Here is an 18024-nt window from a genome sequence, read left to right on the forward strand (position 1 = left end):
ACATGTGCTGAGGCGCCCTCCTCTCAAAATACAGCCTCTTGGCTATTAGAGTACTGCGAGCTTCCTCCCACTCCCCCCCCCCCCCCCTGCAGAAAGGAGAACGTTTCTCAGTCCATGATGGGTGCCCTGGCCGTACATTACAAGTGAGCAATAATTTTGGCATAAATCAGGGATTTACTGGCACGGAATGCCTTGTCTGGAGGACCCACAAGGAAAAAAAAAATATGAAGAGAAAATGAGCTTGTTTGCGATGAGGGGGGGCTTCCCTACCCCAACATGATGCATTTTAAATATATAAAAATAAACCATATACTCCCCTCCTTGCCATGCTGTCTCTCTCGCTCTTCTGCACCTATTTCCACAGCTCCTGATCCCTCTCCCCATAAGTCAGGACCTGAAGCATGCATTCAGGGGCTGCTTTGGTGCAAGCTTTGGGGCCGATGCAATATCGTGCACTGAGCTCAGCGCGCCGCTAAACTCGCGGTTGGATGCACGTTTTGGATGCGCTAGACATTCGCCAAATGCAATATCGGGATTAACGCATCCAAAACGTGCATCCATACCGGCGCATAGCTAATAGCGCTCATCACATGCAAATGCCATGTTGATGAGGCTATTAGCTAATACCTCCGATGTAAAACAAAAAAAAATGCATCCGAAATGCACATTTTAACCCTCAAAAATTAACACCAGCCCAGAGCTGGCGTTCAGTTTTCAGGCATCCCAAGCCATGCTCAGAAAAGCAAAAAATACAGCTTTTTTGTGGTTCCTCCTACTTAATATCATTGCGATACTAAGCAGCAGGAACCACAGAAAGCTGCAACATGGAAACAAAAAAAAATCTTGACAGCGGTCAGATTAGGAAAAGGGAAGCTCAATTTACGAGCATCCATTTTCCTAATCTGTGGCTGTGCGTGGGTTAGGAAAACGGGCACTCGGAAAACTGAGTGTCTGTTTTCCTTACCTGCACACAGCCACTTCTCCTGGGTGCTCGATGCCCTGGACGCGCAATTTAGCTATTGGGCGTCCCTTTCAGCGCACCAGCTCATTTCAGTATTACATCGAGTGCCCAAGAGAGGGGATGTGTGCATGTTTAAAAAAATTGCGTCAAGGATGGACGCACATTTTTTTGTGAGCATGATATTACCTCGACCCCTTTGTGGGTACTTTTTACATGCAGGGTTTTCACCAATAATCACAACAAAATAATCAAATTCCGCTCATACTCGCAAGAAAAATTTCCCGCCGGAATTTGCGTCTGTGTTTTCTTCTGGGCACTCTTCTCGTGTAAAACTACACTCACCCATTCTAACCCTGCGGCCCCGAATGCCTCCCTGCTATGGGCTTCATCTTCAAAGCGACACATGCGTGTAAAAGCAGTTTTAGGCGTGTAAGTGGCGTTTTGGAGACCGGCGCACACAATAGTACAGGCGTAATCATACTTGTGCTTGCACCGAGGCAGAGGTGTTCCGCGAGGAGGCCGGAGTTGCGACCTGGGCATGTAGTTTTTGATTTTATAACCTGTGCGCGTACGGTTCCACGCACAAGTCGCGACCTGCTTGAAGCGGGTGCTACTTTGCGCGAGGTAGTTTGCTGCGTTCTCGGCCGGTTACAGGAGAATTTTCAGAAATGAACGTGTGCGCGTGCAAGTCCACTGTCAAAATGCTAGGTAAATGGAATCTGCATGTGATGAGCACTATTGGCTATGCGTTCAATTGGACGCGCGTTTTGGACCTGCTATTCCCCCATAAGGCATCAGGGGTTATTTTATCACATCCAAAACACACATCCAGCAGAGTGTTACCCGGTGTGCTAGCCTGCACGCACTATATTGCATCAGCCTGGGGGAGGCTCACTTTATAACAGCCCGCCCAGCGGTGAAGTCTGCCTGTACCTAGCCATATCCAGATTGAGTCTGAAAACTCACTGTTTTTTGGTGTAGCCCCCATCCCGGACAGCTCTTCAGCACAAGGGCATAGGAGGAGGGTCACAGACCCTGCAAAGTCATGTGACCTTCTGAGGTTCCCACACTGGGGGAAGGGGGAAGTCATTTTAAGGGAGGAGGAATAGCCTAGTGGTTAGAGCAGCGGGCTATGAGCCAGGAGGCCAGGGTTCAAGTCCTACTGTCATACCTTGCGCAAGTCACTTTACCCTCCATTGCCTGAGGTACAAAACTTAGATTGTAAGCCCTCTGGGGATAGGGAAATATCTACAGTACCTGAATGTAAACCAATGTGATATCTCAGATCGAATGTCAGTATATATAAAAATAAAATAAATAAATAAAGGGTTTTCCTTCTTCCAGCGCTTTTCTGCAGACCAGTCCAGTCACCCAAAAATGAATACTGCTCATACCTGTGCTGCTGTTCAAAATAAAAGTCTTTGCTCCAAACTGGTGGCAGGAAAACAATATCCAAGCAACAGAGCACTATGAGACGGTGCACTCCAGCAACACAAAGTCCGAAGATAAGGCACAACTTCCAAAATACAGATCCATCTCTTTTCCCGCTCTTCCCAAACGGGTAGGCTCGTAGGGGAAGGTACCTTTCCACCCTGGGTCCCCCCAGCACCTGTCACCCTCTGGGCATGAAGATCATTTCTCTTTTCTTGGCGAGCTTTGGCAGATTTGATCACGCTGTAGATTTCCCCAGGCAGGTTTACTCCCGCAGCCTTTCCCGGCAGTCCTTTTCTCCTCAGGGTTCTTCAGGCTCTTGATGTTCCTCAGGAGCAACTTCTTCCCAACTTTCGCTGGACTCCCAGGACTCTTCTTGGACTCCTTCTTCTCAGCAGACCTGGCCAGCCTCTCCCTTGGGTCCCAGCCACCTTCCCTCAGCAGGAGCACACTCTTCTCCTCCAGACCTTCCCCGTGCAGGGAGAAGGCCCGCTGACAGCGCTCTGGGGAGAGATGGCACCCTCAGCAGAGCTCCAGATCTCCCACTGCATCACATCGGCGGAGGCGTTTTTTTTTAATACACCTTGCAGCCCCTCCTAATGGGGCGGGACTACCTCTCTGACACACAGACGCTACACTGACGTCCCTTTTAGGGCAAGGTGTAGTGAGACCTCTGTCACTCTGAGGGCACCAAGACCAGCTGAAGCCATTTCTGACATTTTTGCAAAGGGCAGGGCTACTTATTTAAGGGGACAAAATGGGCACCCTGTCCATTGAGGCTGCTTTTAAATCTTATCCACTTCTCTGTCATAAATTCTTTACCCACATAAATGGCACCTTGTGAAACTGCCTGCCCAATATGCAGGGAAGAATACGCACGGAGAACTTGTGTGCGCTTCCCCTCCCCACATATCTGAGAGGCGTTCCGGAGAGGTGGGCGGGGACTGGGCTTACATGCGTTTTCATTTCAAAAAGTTTGCGTGTAAATTCCGGGATTATTTTCGAATTGCGAGTGCGCTCGGACTCTCGCTATGAAAACAAGTGTAAAGTCCTCGGACTTTATGTCGGCTGAAAATGACCTCCCCACCGGGAGTCAATGTTGAAGCTGTTACGCCGAGCGCCCGAGATGGACCGGAAAATACCTGCCGAAAAGATTCCTTGCTTAGTTTCTCCATTAACTTGTTGCTGTTCCCCCCCCCCCCCCCCCCCCCCCCCCCCCCCCCCCACCATCTTCCCGCTGAGACTTAGGGAAAGGGCAGCTTTCCAGCGCAGACTCTTTAATGGTTTTCCGTGCCAAGCATGCTATAATATATCTGGATGGAGCTCAGCTGTCAGAATTCCAGGTGTTTCCAGCTTATAGAACATCGGGGGCAATGCAGCACACATGCTGATGTGGCAAGGCAAAGGATGGGCTAGGAAACAAAGAATCAAATCCATATTCTGCGGATGATCTCCAGTTTTTTTGGACTGGGCTCGGCCTCGCAGAAATGTGTGTGTGTGCACGTGCGTGCAACATGCTTGCAGCATGCATGCCACATGTGACATCTGTGGGGCAACTGGTAAGCATATCCAGTCTATTTCCGTAAGGGCAGGGATCCAAGGTATGGTATATTATAGATAGGAAACAGCAAAGTGAAGGCAGAGATTGTCTTTACATGCTCTGCGTGATCCAAATAAGAGCTATAATTGGAGCCAGTGTCTGTATGGTGAATGAAGGCATAAGGTCCTCTATTGTATTAAATATATACAGAAGCCACTGTGCTTAGGGACACTTTAAAATTGGCATCTGGGTGCTGGAATGACTGCTGTTTGCAGTGGAGGTATCTGTGCAGCCGGTGGATTTCTTTGACCTTACCCCAATGCATAGGAATACACCTCTAAAAGACAGATGGTGGATAGATGTACTTGATCCCATGTGAGATATGGGACCAGAGTTTTGTGAACCTTGCAAATTTGGCCTATTATTAATTGTAAAGTGTCAGAATTCCATTTGGATGAAGTGCACTTATGGAAATCCAGATGGTTTTATTGCTGTATCCCTGTGTGTCTGCTTTTCATACTTAGTAGGTTTAATCTGGCAGGTCCGTCCGCCTTTATTAGTTTACTAATGCACTCTGATTTCACCAGCAAAATAGAAAATAAAGCTAACGGCTTTCTTGTTTCTGAATCTGCTCAGATCCGACATTGTGGAGCACAGATCACGTCCGCCAGTGGCTAGAATGGGCTGTGAAGGAGTACGGCCTTCCAGACGTTGACATTTTATTGTTCCAGAACATTGATGGGAAAGAGCTGTGCAAAATGACCAAGGAGGACTTCCACAGACTCACCCCAAGCTACAATGCCGACATCCTCCTTTCACACCTTCACTACCTCCGAGAGAGTAAGCAACTTTCCCTCTCTTTTATCAGAAATGCAGGAGAAGCTGTTCTAAGACAAATGAAAATATTTGGCTAAGGTTTGAGGGCCTGATTTACCGATTCTTTTCTTCCATTCCGTGTCTATGGGAAAAATGCATCGTAAATGAGGCCCAGAGTTTGGACATTTCTCTTTGAATGTTATCAATTTGATCTGGAAAATCAAATATTATTTACTTTAATAAATCTCGTGGGAGTTACCTAGAATACACAGATGAGAATCCTCTGTTCTGCGTGGGTGGTACCTGGTATTCTTTTTAGCTCAGTATCTGACTGGAAAACTGCCTGTGAATTCACGAGAATATTCAACTGATAAAGTAGTCACCTGTTTAGCTTTATATCCATACAACAAATTCTAGTGGATGATCTGTAATAACAAGTAGTGAAGAGACCCATCAAAAACGATAGGCTAGACAAGCAGGTACACGCGTACAGTCTCTGCCCCATCATACCTCTCCCCCCAGATCCAATGGTTTTAAACTTATGTCTGAAGGGTGAGAATTACCCTCTTTGCCCCTCTCCCAATGGGTATAGCCTAATCCCCAGTGCAAAGGGTGGAGTGAGGGAGAGAAAGATGAACTTTCTCACACACGCACACACACACGCACGCGCACTCACACACACATATGCACACACACATGCATTCTGACTTCCTCTTTCCCTGTCCCCTCCCCGAGCCCAGCTTTCTTTCCCCCTTCCCATTCCTGATCCCAACATTATTCCGCTCCCCTTCCTTACACCAGCCTTCCTACCCCTTCTGTTCCTCACCCCAGCCTTCTTCCCCCTTTTGTCCCCTCTCCCAGCATGCTCTCCCCCCTAGCCACCTCACATAACTTTCTTCCCCTTCACAGTTCAACCCCAGCACACTTCCTCTCTTCCCCAGCCCAATGCTAGCACTTTCTCCCCAGCCCGACCCCAGCACTCTCTCTCTTTCATCTCTGCTATATCAGAAACTGACCCAATTCAACTACAGGGAGGCTGCAGTACCAACAGTGGCCACCAGGTGTTAGTAGCAGCCATTATAAAAATAGGAGGGACAAACACACAAACATCACACCTGGCTTATATATATCTATATCTATATATATCTATAGATATAGATATATATATTACATAATGAATTTAAAGTGTTGACTTTTCCTCCTTGTTCATGCCCTGATAGGATAAGGGTATTTGGCTTTACTTCTGTCTCTCAAGCTATCCTCACTGGGGCTTTAGGTGCAAGGGACAGGGAATGGCCGAGTCTAAATTTTCCTTACTACTTAAATAATTATTTGTATTTTAAAGCATATGTTCATTAATATGCATTTCTATATTTTCAAGAAAGTTCCTTCACCTCCCAGCTTTTGGTTGAAAAGACAATAGAAGCAAATATAATAGCATTTCCTCCAGCAAATGGAATGCTTTCTGTGTTAACCTCCAAAAAACTTTAAATAGATGATTAAAAAAACCCATTGTGGGCATGAATGTACAGCATAGCCTCAATCTAAACTAACCTTAAACATTTTTAGCTAGAATGTCTAGCGTGCCAAAAAGGAAAAAAAAAAATCACACATTTATTTCATTGATCAGCTAATAAAAATCCAGCTCCTCCTGTATTGCCATTGCTGGCAGTTTTACAACTCAGAATTAAATAGCAAGCGTAAGAGAAACAGAGAAACAGTGCAACACCATGGTACAATATGTCCCAAAGACATGGCCCATGGCCAGCCTTCCAAAAGTATTTCCATTGTCGAAACAGTTGAGTGCCGCGATCCCAGCTGTCTGTAGCTCTTCCCAACTGACAAGTTATCTTGCTTTACTCTCAGAATCAAAACCCAATTTCTTAACTGATTTGAAGAGATAAATCTCAATTTATTTTTTCATTATGGTGTTGCTTTGTTTTTGTTCTTTGTTTTGTAGCTCCTCTTCCACATTTGACTTCAGATGATGTTGATAAGGCCTTACAAAACTCGCCACGGTTAATGCATGCTAGAAACACAGGTAATGCTGGCACTGCTCCCCCATTCCTTCAGCAAAAGATAAAGATTCCTCTTCATATGTTGTATACATGAACCAAATAAAATAAATCAAATACATAGAGGATTCAGGAAGTTGACAAATTCGTCTAAAGTCCGGGACGTCTAGGAGTACTACCCCTGTCGGGGGCAATGATTGCCAAAAGTTCTAATTTTAAAATAAAACCCAACTCTCTGTGTGTACTATGCAGTACTCCAAAATACTGAAAGGAAGCAGTCATATGCACTGTCCAGAGTTTAAAAATGTTACTGTTGAGACATTCATTTTTTAAGATTCCTTAAGCAGAACAAGTAGTCCTCTAGAAGCTGCAAGGGTGTCCATGTTTGCAGAGAGTTGCTCTCACTCACAGGGATCTGATTGGTCCATGTTGGTTGTCAAGCCACAGGTCGTTAGCATTCGGATCCCTTTCCATATCTGAAAATTTGTACCCCGCCTGGAAAGTGGATGCCCCCAAAGCTTCAGAGGAAGTGCTCAATCATTTTCATAAATAATAACCTGGTTGTTGTTATTCTAAGAACCAAAATACCCATAAATGCTTTGACCCTGTTTTCAAAGAGAGCTTTGCTTTGGGAGGAGAAAGGGCAAAATGTTTTGCAAATTTGGCACCCAAATCAATACTATATAATATCTATATGCTAATGTTACATATAAGTTATGTATTGCTAAGGGCAGCACATATGTAAAGACTTAACATAAGCAAGCTGTGTATGTAGTAAATTGTTTCAAACTAAAAGGAGAATTTTCAAAGGGGTTCCACGCGTAACAATAGCATATATATGCAGAAGCAGCATGTACACGTACTGCATATATGCTGTTTTATAAATGGCGCAAGTACAAGCATATTTTCAGTTTTGCAGGTACATTTTAATGGGGGGACAAAGGGGCATTCAGATGTATGTGCAGTAGTTGCCGTTTTGTAAGAGATATACACATATATATTACCGAACTTATTTATACACTTTTATACCTGCTAATTGACTTATGCAATTGAGATCAGACTTTTTGGTTATCTCCAGTTTTTGGATGGGAGGTCTGGGTAGACCAGTGGGGGCTCAGGGTGAAGTGCTAGAGGGTCTAGGTGGTTCACTGGAGAAGAACTGGGTGAACTGGTGGAAGGATCAGCAAACTGATGATCCCAAGTATGCATGAAAAACGGTACACATGCATACTTTATCAAATACCTGCATCCGTGTGTAATTCTGGGTGTTTATTCGTGCAGTGTAATGATTATTTCATGCATAAAATATATGCGTGTATGTTTATAAAATGGGTAGAGAAAATGTTTTCGTGCATTGGAAATATTTGGGCATACTGAAACATACGTGCGTTCTTTTGGAGCAGAAATATGTGGTATTTTATATCCCGTGGAGCTCCCTCGTCCACTTATATGTGCAAATTCTATACCATAGATAGCTTTCTAAGTTAGCCTCCCTGTCTACACTAAGAATTCTTCACCCCAAGGAGGTATGATTAAGTTTAATTCCTGAACTGAAAGAGCACTAATTTATTTTTCAATATTCTGAAAAGAATTGCTCTTTAATGACTCAACAGATATGCAAATCTGGTAAGTTTACTATGCACAGTCAGGTGATTGCATGCCCCCAATCATGTTGCTTGTTTTCTTTGAGACATTTCATAGATCATAAACTGAATGGCGAGTTAGCAACATATTAAGCCACAATGAACATGCACTTCTTATTGTAGGTGTATTTCACAGCTAACACTAATACATTTTTGTTTTTTAGTGGCCCTTGTATCTTACATATGTCATCTGTTAAAGCTTCAATCTACTTAGCCAATCCACAATAATAGGTGAATTTTAAAAGCCCAGCCCACACCAAAACCGGGAGTTACACAAGTATGTTGGGCCGGCGTGCGCCAAGCAGACTTTAAGAGCCGTCCGTGTACATGCGTATCTGCCAGTACGCGCATAAGTCAAACGTTTTGAAAAAGGGGTGAGGCATGTCGGGGAAGGCCAAGAGATGTGCATATAAATACTTACGTGCACAGATGTGTGCAGGGGTCCCCTACCATGCAACCAGATCAGCAGAGTGTTAAGGGTCGGGGTTAAGAGTGGAAAAGGAAGGCTATTTAAATAGGGGGGTTAGGAAATCCTATCCCTTACCTGGGTGAACTGGGAACAAAGTGATTTTCCTGGTAATTGCATTGGCACGCGTTTCTATTAAAGTCCCCACACTTACGTGGTAGAGATGACATTTACGCGCATCCATATAAAATTGTGCACACATGAACATGCATACAGCCTATTTTATACCATACGCGCATATACCCGCATATATTATACAATGGCCATGCCTCTGGAAGCAAGCCGGCATACGCACGTACATGTGTGGTCACGAGGCTGTTTAAAAATTTCCGTCTAAGGGTGTGCATGAGAAAAGCTTTAATTTTGTTTCATTTTTCTTTTATTATTTTTTGCTATACTAGTTCAGACTAATGGTCCATCAAATCCAGAATCTTATCTCCAGTAGTGAACAATCCAGGTCACAGGTACCTGGCAGGATCTTAAGGGATTGATAGATTACATACTGCTTATCCCATGGATAAGTAGTAGATTTCCCCAAGGCAAACTTCATAATGGCTTCTGGATTTTTCCTCCAAGAACTTTTCCAAACCTTTTTTAAACCCAGCTACACTAAAACTTTCACCACATTCTCTGGCAATGAATTCCAGAGTTTAATTATGCATAAGGTAAAGTAAATATTTTCTCTTATTTATCTTAAATGAATCACCTAGTAATTTCATTTATGAATTTTAGCATATGCTAAATCCATTTAGCACACTTATGGCACAGAAACAAACCAAGTATATGGTGGTTTTCGCTTTGTTTTGGAAGCGACACAAAACAAAATGATAAAGATCGTTGGTGCTTTCAGTGTCATTTTAAATAACTTCAAATCCAAAGTCCACAGGACTGTCATGGCTGATGCATGGGGAAACTATTGGCCAGATGTACTTTTCACCCTTCTTGTGTCTGTAGGATGCAGAGTTGTAGGAGCCCTACTGATATTTTTTGTAAGCTATGATAGCTTTTATTGGATTAACCTAAGAATAATCCAAACATAAGGAGATTTTAAGGGCACATAGATTCCTTTTCTAGATCTCACATGTTAAGATCATTGCTTATAGGATCTTAAAAGATCATGTACAAAATCTTTGGATAATACTTAGTACTTTTGTACTTTGGATAATACTTAGTATAAAATAAATAATACATTTATGGTCAAGAGAAGGTGATTCGTAAGAATATGAGTAGCACAGGTATCATTACATTTTTGAAGGGTTTTATAGGCAGCATTGAGAGCACACCTGGTTTTTATCTCCAGTGGCCTGAGTTCAAACCTGGAGGAAACAGCAAAGGAAATGATTTTGGAATTCGCAGTCCCTCCCATCCCAAAACTATTATACAAAAAGAACATTTGTAGTGGTCTGGAGAAAATGTACTTCTACACAGTCCCATCAAAAAAGAGAGAACAAGGCTGGGTAATGGTGTCCCAATCCAAGATTAGGCCCCTGAAGACAGATGTGAGCACGGTCTCGTTAGTATATAGCATGGCATAGACAGCAAACTAATCGAAGCTTCTATTTATTATTTATCATATTGTAGCCAGCCCTTCCTACGTTCAGAGCTGGCTACAATATGAACATATACAGACATTTGAGAAGGAGGGAAAAGACAATGCGAAATCTTGGTGGGGAGAGGGAGAAAACAGACAAGCATCTAGGGAGTGAGTTTGTTTGTGCTAGGGGGACAGAGGAAAGGGGAGTAGATAGCTTTTATTTATCTAATTGTTCCAGCAGAAGGATATGGGATTTGGATAAGGATTTAAACCATCTGGAGTCGGTCCAAAGGGAGGCTACCGAAATGGTCAGAGGTCTTTGTTGTACAGCATATGGGGACAGACTTAAAGATCTAAACATGTACGTTCTAGAGGAAAGGCGGGAGAGGGGAGATATGACAGAGACATTTAAATATGTCAGAGGTACATTATCAATAAACAGGAGACGGTCCTCGCTCAGTGAAAAGGAGGCTCTGGAACAAGGGGTCATGGGATGAGGGGGAGAGGAGGAAGACTCAGGAGTAACCTAAGGAAATATTTCTTTACGGAGAGAGTAGTGAATCGATGGAACAGTCTCCCAGTGGGAGGTGGTGGAGACAAGGACAGTATCTGAATTCAAGAAACCATGCGACAGGCACAGGGTATCTCTAAGGGAGTGGTAGGGGTTGTAGAGTTGAGCAATTGGTGTGGATGAGCAGACTAGATAGGCCATATGGTCTTTGTCTGCCGTCATGTGTCTATGTTTCTAGGATTTAATTTCCTGTCTTTCCAAATCCGACCTCAAAGCAAGTTACAAATTCAGGTGCAGTTGATAAGTCCCTGCCTCAGAGCGGGATTACAATCTAAGGGGATGATTTACTAAGCTGTGTTAGGGGTTTACCACGCAGTAAATGCCTTAACACAGCAATAATAGCTAACTTTCCGTATGAGCATCAGGATGCTAACACATGTCCTGATGCTTCCAGGGCTCTCCTTAAAGGCCCAAGTGGCCCAAATAGTGTCCCCAACCTTGATCACAATAAAACCTCTTGGATTCTCAAGAACCACCCGGTCCCACACCTGCTAGTCCTTGAGGAAGTGTAAGTTGTGAAAACACACCAAAAAACCCAACAACCCATGATGGGCAAATGTCTTCCTGCAGCAGACTGGCGTCATTTTAAACATGGCGTCAACAACCTGGAGCTCTAAGGGGCGCGCTGGGCTCCACTAAGCCATCAGGGATCATACGTTAATATAAGGAAAGGTTAGAAAGGTGGGTGGGAATGGAGGTGGGGATCAGTTTTATTTTACACAGAGTTGGTGTTTTTGAGGCCCAGCAATGGGTGGAGATTATAAATTTATTTTTTGAAAGGGGCAGCAGGGAGTGGGACAGGGGGGGGGTTTCTTGAGATTCCCTGGGCTTTTACCGAGACCAGGGGAGAGCACTGTTTGGGCCACTCGGGGTTTTTAAAAGATGGTGGCCTCAGAATATGGAATCACCATCGTGCGCTAATTTGAGGGAACAACTAAGATGTGGTATTTCACCTCTGGGGAGTATACTGTGCGATTGACAAAGCTGTGATACTTGGGACTGGAGCTTTGGGAAATCCACAGTATTTTCCCCTCTGGGAAAAATACCTCGGTTTAGTAATAGACCCCGAGTATGTACCTGAGGCAACGCAGAGTGAAATGATGTGACTTGCCCAGGGTCGTATGGAGCATCAGTGGGAGAGGTCGGAATACGCGCACTCCGCAGGGACTGTGAAAAATGATCCTTATAGGTCCTGTCTCTTCTGTCTACAGGGGGGGCAACTTTTATTTTCCCCAATACTTCAGTTTATCCTGAAGCAACCCAAAGAATTGCAAACAGACCAGGTATGAATGATTGCCAAACATTTTTGCACTGTAAATTTGTATTTTTTTTTTTAATTGGTTCTTCACTATGTTCCATGACGATGTACTTTTATGTAATGGTTGCATTGATATGCGCATGTGTATAGTTTTGTGATCTTTATCTGGACATGTGCATGGCATGTGCCTAACCTGTGACTGGTGTGCTTGATTCAGTCGCACGGCTCCCCTTTCCCTCTCCCTCACGTCTGCCACATGATCCCTATCCCTGCTGATCTCCTGGCCAGGATGGGATCCTGCCTAACCCTCCAACCTTCACCTTCCCTAGACTCCCTAGTTCGGCTCATGCTTCTCTGCTATCCCCTGGCTGCCCTGTCAAGGAAAGGGAAGACTTGTGTTGCTAGAATAAAATCGCCCTCCAAGGAAGGATTGAAACAGTGGCCTTACATTTCCTTGTCCTGGATTCTTCTGGTCTGCTTGATTTTACGTTTAGCACTGTTTGTAGCAGTGCTGCTTTTAGCTCCCCAGAATGTTTGTTGTTAATGGATTAGACCCTGTGCAAACTATGATGTTGAGTACCAGAGTCTTCTACTTCGACATTACAACTTGTTTCCTCAAATTTAGCACTTACTGAGGCTTTATGGATTTGAGTTCGGGCCAAAGGCCGGACAAATGGCGGGATTTGGAAATCCCCACTAGCAGACCCGTTCCAAGTTATCCATTTAAGTAGTTATCCAGATGATGCTTAGCTGGATATCTTGAAGGTGTTCCAGAGGTGTTTTGAAGCAGAGTTAAGTTCGTTGGATAAGTTATTTGACTAGCTCTGGTCATGCCATAGAGCACTGCTAAAGTTAGCTGAATAAAGATATCCAGATATCCTTTGGTTGAGCATATTCAGAAGTGCCGCCATGTTAGCTGGGTAAGTTTAAATGGCTACCTTTGTTGGCTGGATGGTGACTGAAAATGGACCACAAAATTTATTGATGTTCAAATTTTGACAGTTTTCTATGTCTTTCTGCAACTGATGCGGGAAAGTTCATCCAAGAGAAGAGCCCTCCCAGCTCCCTGTGCTCCTTTCCATGCTATCTAGCCAACATAAAGCTCTCCGTGTGCACCCTTGCACAGCTTCTGATGAGCTGTGCTCCCTTGCACGGCCTCTGACCAATAGAAGAGCTGTCCCAGCTACCTGTGCTCCCTTGCACAGCTTCTGACCAATAGAAGAGCTCTCCCAGCTACCTGTGCTCCCTTGCACGGCCTCCGACCAATAGAAGAGCTCTCCCAGCTACCTGTGCTTCCTTGCACGGCCTCCGACCAATAGAAGAGCTCTCCCAGCTACCTGTACTCCTTTGCATGGCCTCCGACCAATAGAAGAACTCTTCCATCTGTCTGTGCTTCCTTTCATGCTTTATCCAATGTAAGAGCTTCCCCAGGTTGCCTGTCCTCCCTTCCACAGCTTCTGACCAATAAGAAACATTCTTACAGCTGCCCAAGATTACAGATTCTGAATGCTTTGAAGACAAGAAAGAATGTTAGATAAAAGGAGGTTTTTTGTAACCTGATGGCGCATCATTAATTATCAATATCCTGTGACCCTGTTTGCATTTTGGGGAGGTCATTTTATAACAGCATGAGAAAAAAGTATACATAGATGTCAGTTCAAATATTCCAAGCAAACGTCCATGCACAAGGCGGCTTTGAAAATTTAGGCGTATGGAACTACTGCAACATATGCACCGACCCTGCTCAGTAGTATAAATACTAACCCCACCCCCAACCCTACCCCCGCAATGCCTCTGTACTGTATTTGTTAAAGTATTCACACGAAAGTGCTCCTATGTGCACTTTTACACGTACAGCCCCCACCCTCACGCATAAACGGGTTTGAACATTCAGCTGCTTGCAGTGAAACGCTGAGGTGTGAAGATGTGTCCACTCAAGTTTGTTTTGAAAAAAACCAAAACAAAAACCTAGCTGCTGGCCTAGTGCGGCAGGCCCAGTGCACTGTGACCTCCGCGTTTATTCCTTTTAAGCCTGGGGGTCAATTTTCGAAGACCCTGCTGTGCGGGAATGATAATCAGTGGATTTTAGCCTGGTATCTTTTTCAGTTAAACCTAATGGGCTGTGTCTTTGGCTAAAAAATCCCCTAAATTTAGTTCACCAAAATGTGCCTAACTAGATCTAAGATAGTTATGTGGGCAGCTGGGGTTGCCTGGCTAAACTTAGCTGGTTACTAAGATCAACATTGACCGGCAAAGTCTGGAGCCTCTCCTTTATCCCCAGCTATATCTGCCTGCCATATTCATTTAGGGAGTTAAATCTAGCTCGTCAGAATTGGAACATTTTCTAAATACAGGGTTAACCTGCTTCAAAATTAGCCAGTTAAAGCTTGTGAGACTCGATCCTTAATGCTCGGATAGGTGGTCACGCTGTCATTCTGCCGCCGTCTTGAGGAAGTGGATTAGGACCTTCTCATGAACCGAGGCGGGTCTTAAGCTAAGAAGACTGCATAGGCGCACATCTTAAACGCTGTTGCCACACCTCAGTGACTCGTAGGGTGGGGGCGGTTTGCCAGGGCAGGGTAGAGGAAATGGGAAGAGAGGCAGGGGAAAGAGTGGGGAGCAGAGAGAGACAAAGGGGAGAAAGAAAGAGGGATAGCCAAGGTGCATGAGTTTCAAAGAGCGTGCTGTGGATAGAGAATGCAATACCTGGAGTAATTACTGACGAATCGGGGTTTAAACCCCCCTTGACTCCTGGTAGGAGATGTGCTCTAGTCTTATACTAGAATATATTTACTATTGTCCTAGCTAGGGATCCCTAGCTAGTCAGGTTTTCAGGATCTCTACAATATGTTTGCAAAAGTGCAGGCAGTGCCTGAACATACATCTCATGCATATTCATTAGGGAGATCCTGAACAACCCCCCCCCCCCCCCCCCCCCGGATTGGCTATGGGTCCCAGAGTACAAGTTTGGGAACTGTTGCTATAGACAACCTGCGGTTTTAGAGAATAGAAAACAAAAAAAAAAACAAAAAAAGCAAAAAATACTGTCTGTCTCAGCAAAACAAGCAAAACAAAACCAAAAAAGCCTCAAGTTTTTAAATGTAATCTTCTATCAGACCACAGTGGCTTTGAGATACCCAGAAGCCAGACTAAATAAATTAAAGAGAGTTTGATGTTGGATCACACACTGGGATTACGCTTTCTTTCCATATTTTCCCGCCATGCCTAATAATGTCAGAAAGCTGGATCGGTTAAGATTTCGCACATTATTCAGAGCTTCTCTCCCATCGGTCCATATTCTCGGTCACTCAAATGGAGACCCAAACTGTGCCGTCCTCTGCAGACTAACTGGGGGCGCTAGTCTAGAGAATGTCCTTGGATTGTCAGTTTCCCTGCCTTCTACTTTCCATCCCATCTGTAGTGTTTTGGCAGAGTAAAACTTCTTTGCGGGTAAAAAAAAAAAAAAATCCTGGGCAGTGCCAGTCATTTTTGATAGAATTAAATAAATAGTATGGTTTCATGTTTTAATTCAAGAAGCAGACATGGGCAAAGTTGCATCTTAACAGTGATGCTGAGTTAAACCAAAAGAATATGACTCTCGAAACTAGTCTGAAATGTAGTGGGTTAGTCTCATGAAAAGATAATTTGTATGCTGGTCTTTATTTCTGCATATTTAAGAAGACTAAAATGGCAGCCAAGTTACTTCACTCTGTTTATCTGGTTTAGTTTTGTGTTGGGTTTGGGGTTTTTTGACAATTTATTTAGGTATTGATGACATATGATCTTGAGAGTGCTTGTATAACCGAGTGCATGGGTGTCTGCCCAATTCTCAGGGTTCACCTGGCCCATCTAGTTTTCAGGATATACACAGTGAATATGCAGGGGATGTATTTTGATACAATGGGGCTGATTCACAAAAGTTCAGGCTAAACTGTGTTGCAGGGAGGCACTAAATATTTTAGTGTACATGCTAAAATCATATTTAACATACTGTTCATTAAGGCAGTCATTCTGTAACATCCTGCATAAGAAAGCTGCCAAAACTGCACAGAAATTATACCAGTTTTCAAAGCAAGCTTATGTGCCTGTGTTCACTTAGAAAATTATCCCATCAAAACTGCCCCCACACAATTACACCTTCTAAGATGTACGCAGAAATGTTTCAGGAAATGTTATGCACGGGCTTTTGAATATCCAAAACTGTGCGTGTAAGTTCCACCTCTCTCCCCATCTCCTTCCCCAGAAATGTCTCTACTCAGACTGGGTAAACTTCTGCGCATACGGGACAAATGTACCAAAGTTTACCTGCACATCAAATGGGCAATTTTATAACAAGTCATTTCTACAGGCAAAGCCCTGTTTTGCCTGTGGAAATGCCTTTGGAAAATTGCCCTCCATGAGAATGACACGCAGCAGGCGTGCTCTCTAAAGAGAGCGGACTAATGAATGTGCTAGCTAAACATTTAGCACATACCGCAGTGTACTTTCTGTTTGAAACTTTGCTACAGGGACAATTATGGTCACATGCACCTGCAACCTACATCCATACTTTCCTCCTTTCACCTCAATATGCCCCCAGGTGCGCCTCCTCTCAACGCGACTAAACGTTTGCGCAATGTGAGCTATACACGGATGTTTAGCTACAGTGAGGGCAACTTTCCAACAGCCAATGCATGGGGGTAAATTACTTTTTGCTTGAACGTAGATCGCCTTGAAAGTTGTCCTCTATAAGAATACTGCTGAATTGTGTACCCATGAAAATTCTTACAAAGAGTTTTTGTTTTCTCTCTTTTAAATTGTATGTTTTTTACCATTATAAACCAGCTTTTGCTCTAAGAACATAAGACTTTCCATACTCCATCAGGACAAAGTTCCATCAAGCCCAGCATCCTGTTTCCAACAGTGGCCAATCCAGGTCACAAGTACCTGGCAGGATCCCAAGGGGTAGATAGATTCCAAGCTGATTATCCCAGGGATAAGAAGTGGATATCTGCAACTCCACTTTAATAATGGTTTATGAACTTTTCCTCCAGGAACTTGTCCAAACTGTTTTTAAATGCAGCTACATTAACAGCTTTCACCACATCCTCTGACAACAAATTCCAGAGCTTATTATGTGTTTAGTAAAAAAATATTTTCTTTTATTAGTTTTAAATGTATTACCTAGTAACTTCATTGTGTGTTCCCTGGTCTTTGTACTTTTTGAAAGAGTAAACAACTGAATAACATTTACTCTTTATATTCCACTCATTATTTTATAGACCTCTATCATATCTACCCTCAGCTTTCTCTTCTCCAAGCTGAAGAGTCCTAACCTCTTTAGCCTTTCCTCATAGGGAAATCGTTCCATCCCCATTATCATTTTGGTCACCCTTCTCTGTATCTTTTCTAATTTTGCTATATCTTTTTTTGAGATGTGGGGACCAGAACTGCACACAATATTCAAGATGAGGTCACACCATGGAGTGATACAGAGGCATTATGATATTCTCTGTTTTATTCTCCATTCCTTTCTTCATAATCCCTAGCATTCTATTTGCTTTCTTGGCTGCTGCTGCACACTGAGCCGAAGATTTCAACTTATTATTAATGATGATACCTAGATCCTTTTCCTGAATGATGACTCCTAATGTGAAGCCTTGCATTGTGTAGCTATAATTTGGGTTACTCTTCCCTAAGGGGCAGATTTTAAAAAGTTGCGCGAGCGCGTACTTTTGTTCCCGCAGCAGGCGCGAACAAAAGTATGCCTGATTTTATAAGATACGCGCGTAGCCGCGCATATCTTATAA

The 18024-nt window shown here is 43.7% G+C and overlaps 1 protein-coding gene across 12 annotated transcripts in view; it reads left to right on the forward strand.

Annotated features, from left to right (window-relative positions):
- ERG (ETS transcription factor ERG) overlaps positions 1-18024 on the forward strand; it is a 368978-nt gene that overhangs the window by 318563 nt on the left and 32391 nt on the right. For 6 of the 12 annotated variants that reach the window (XM_029603434.1, XM_029603436.1, XM_029603435.1 and 3 more), the window contains 3 exons: positions 4569-4772; positions 6709-6789; positions 12189-12260. In XM_029603434.1, the coding sequence (XP_029459294.1) occupies positions 4569-4772; positions 6709-6789; positions 12189-12260 (357 nt within the window). The remainder of the gene's footprint in view (positions 1-4568; positions 4773-6708; positions 6790-12188; positions 12261-18024) is intronic. The other 6 variants (XM_029603439.1, XM_029603441.1, XM_029603440.1 and 3 more) reach the window with 3 other exon arrangements.

This window comes from Rhinatrema bivittatum, chromosome 5 (genome assembly GCF_901001135.1).
Source record: "Rhinatrema bivittatum chromosome 5, aRhiBiv1.1, whole genome shotgun sequence".
NCBI classification, from domain to species: Eukaryota; Metazoa; Chordata; class Amphibia; order Gymnophiona; family Rhinatrematidae; genus Rhinatrema; species Rhinatrema bivittatum.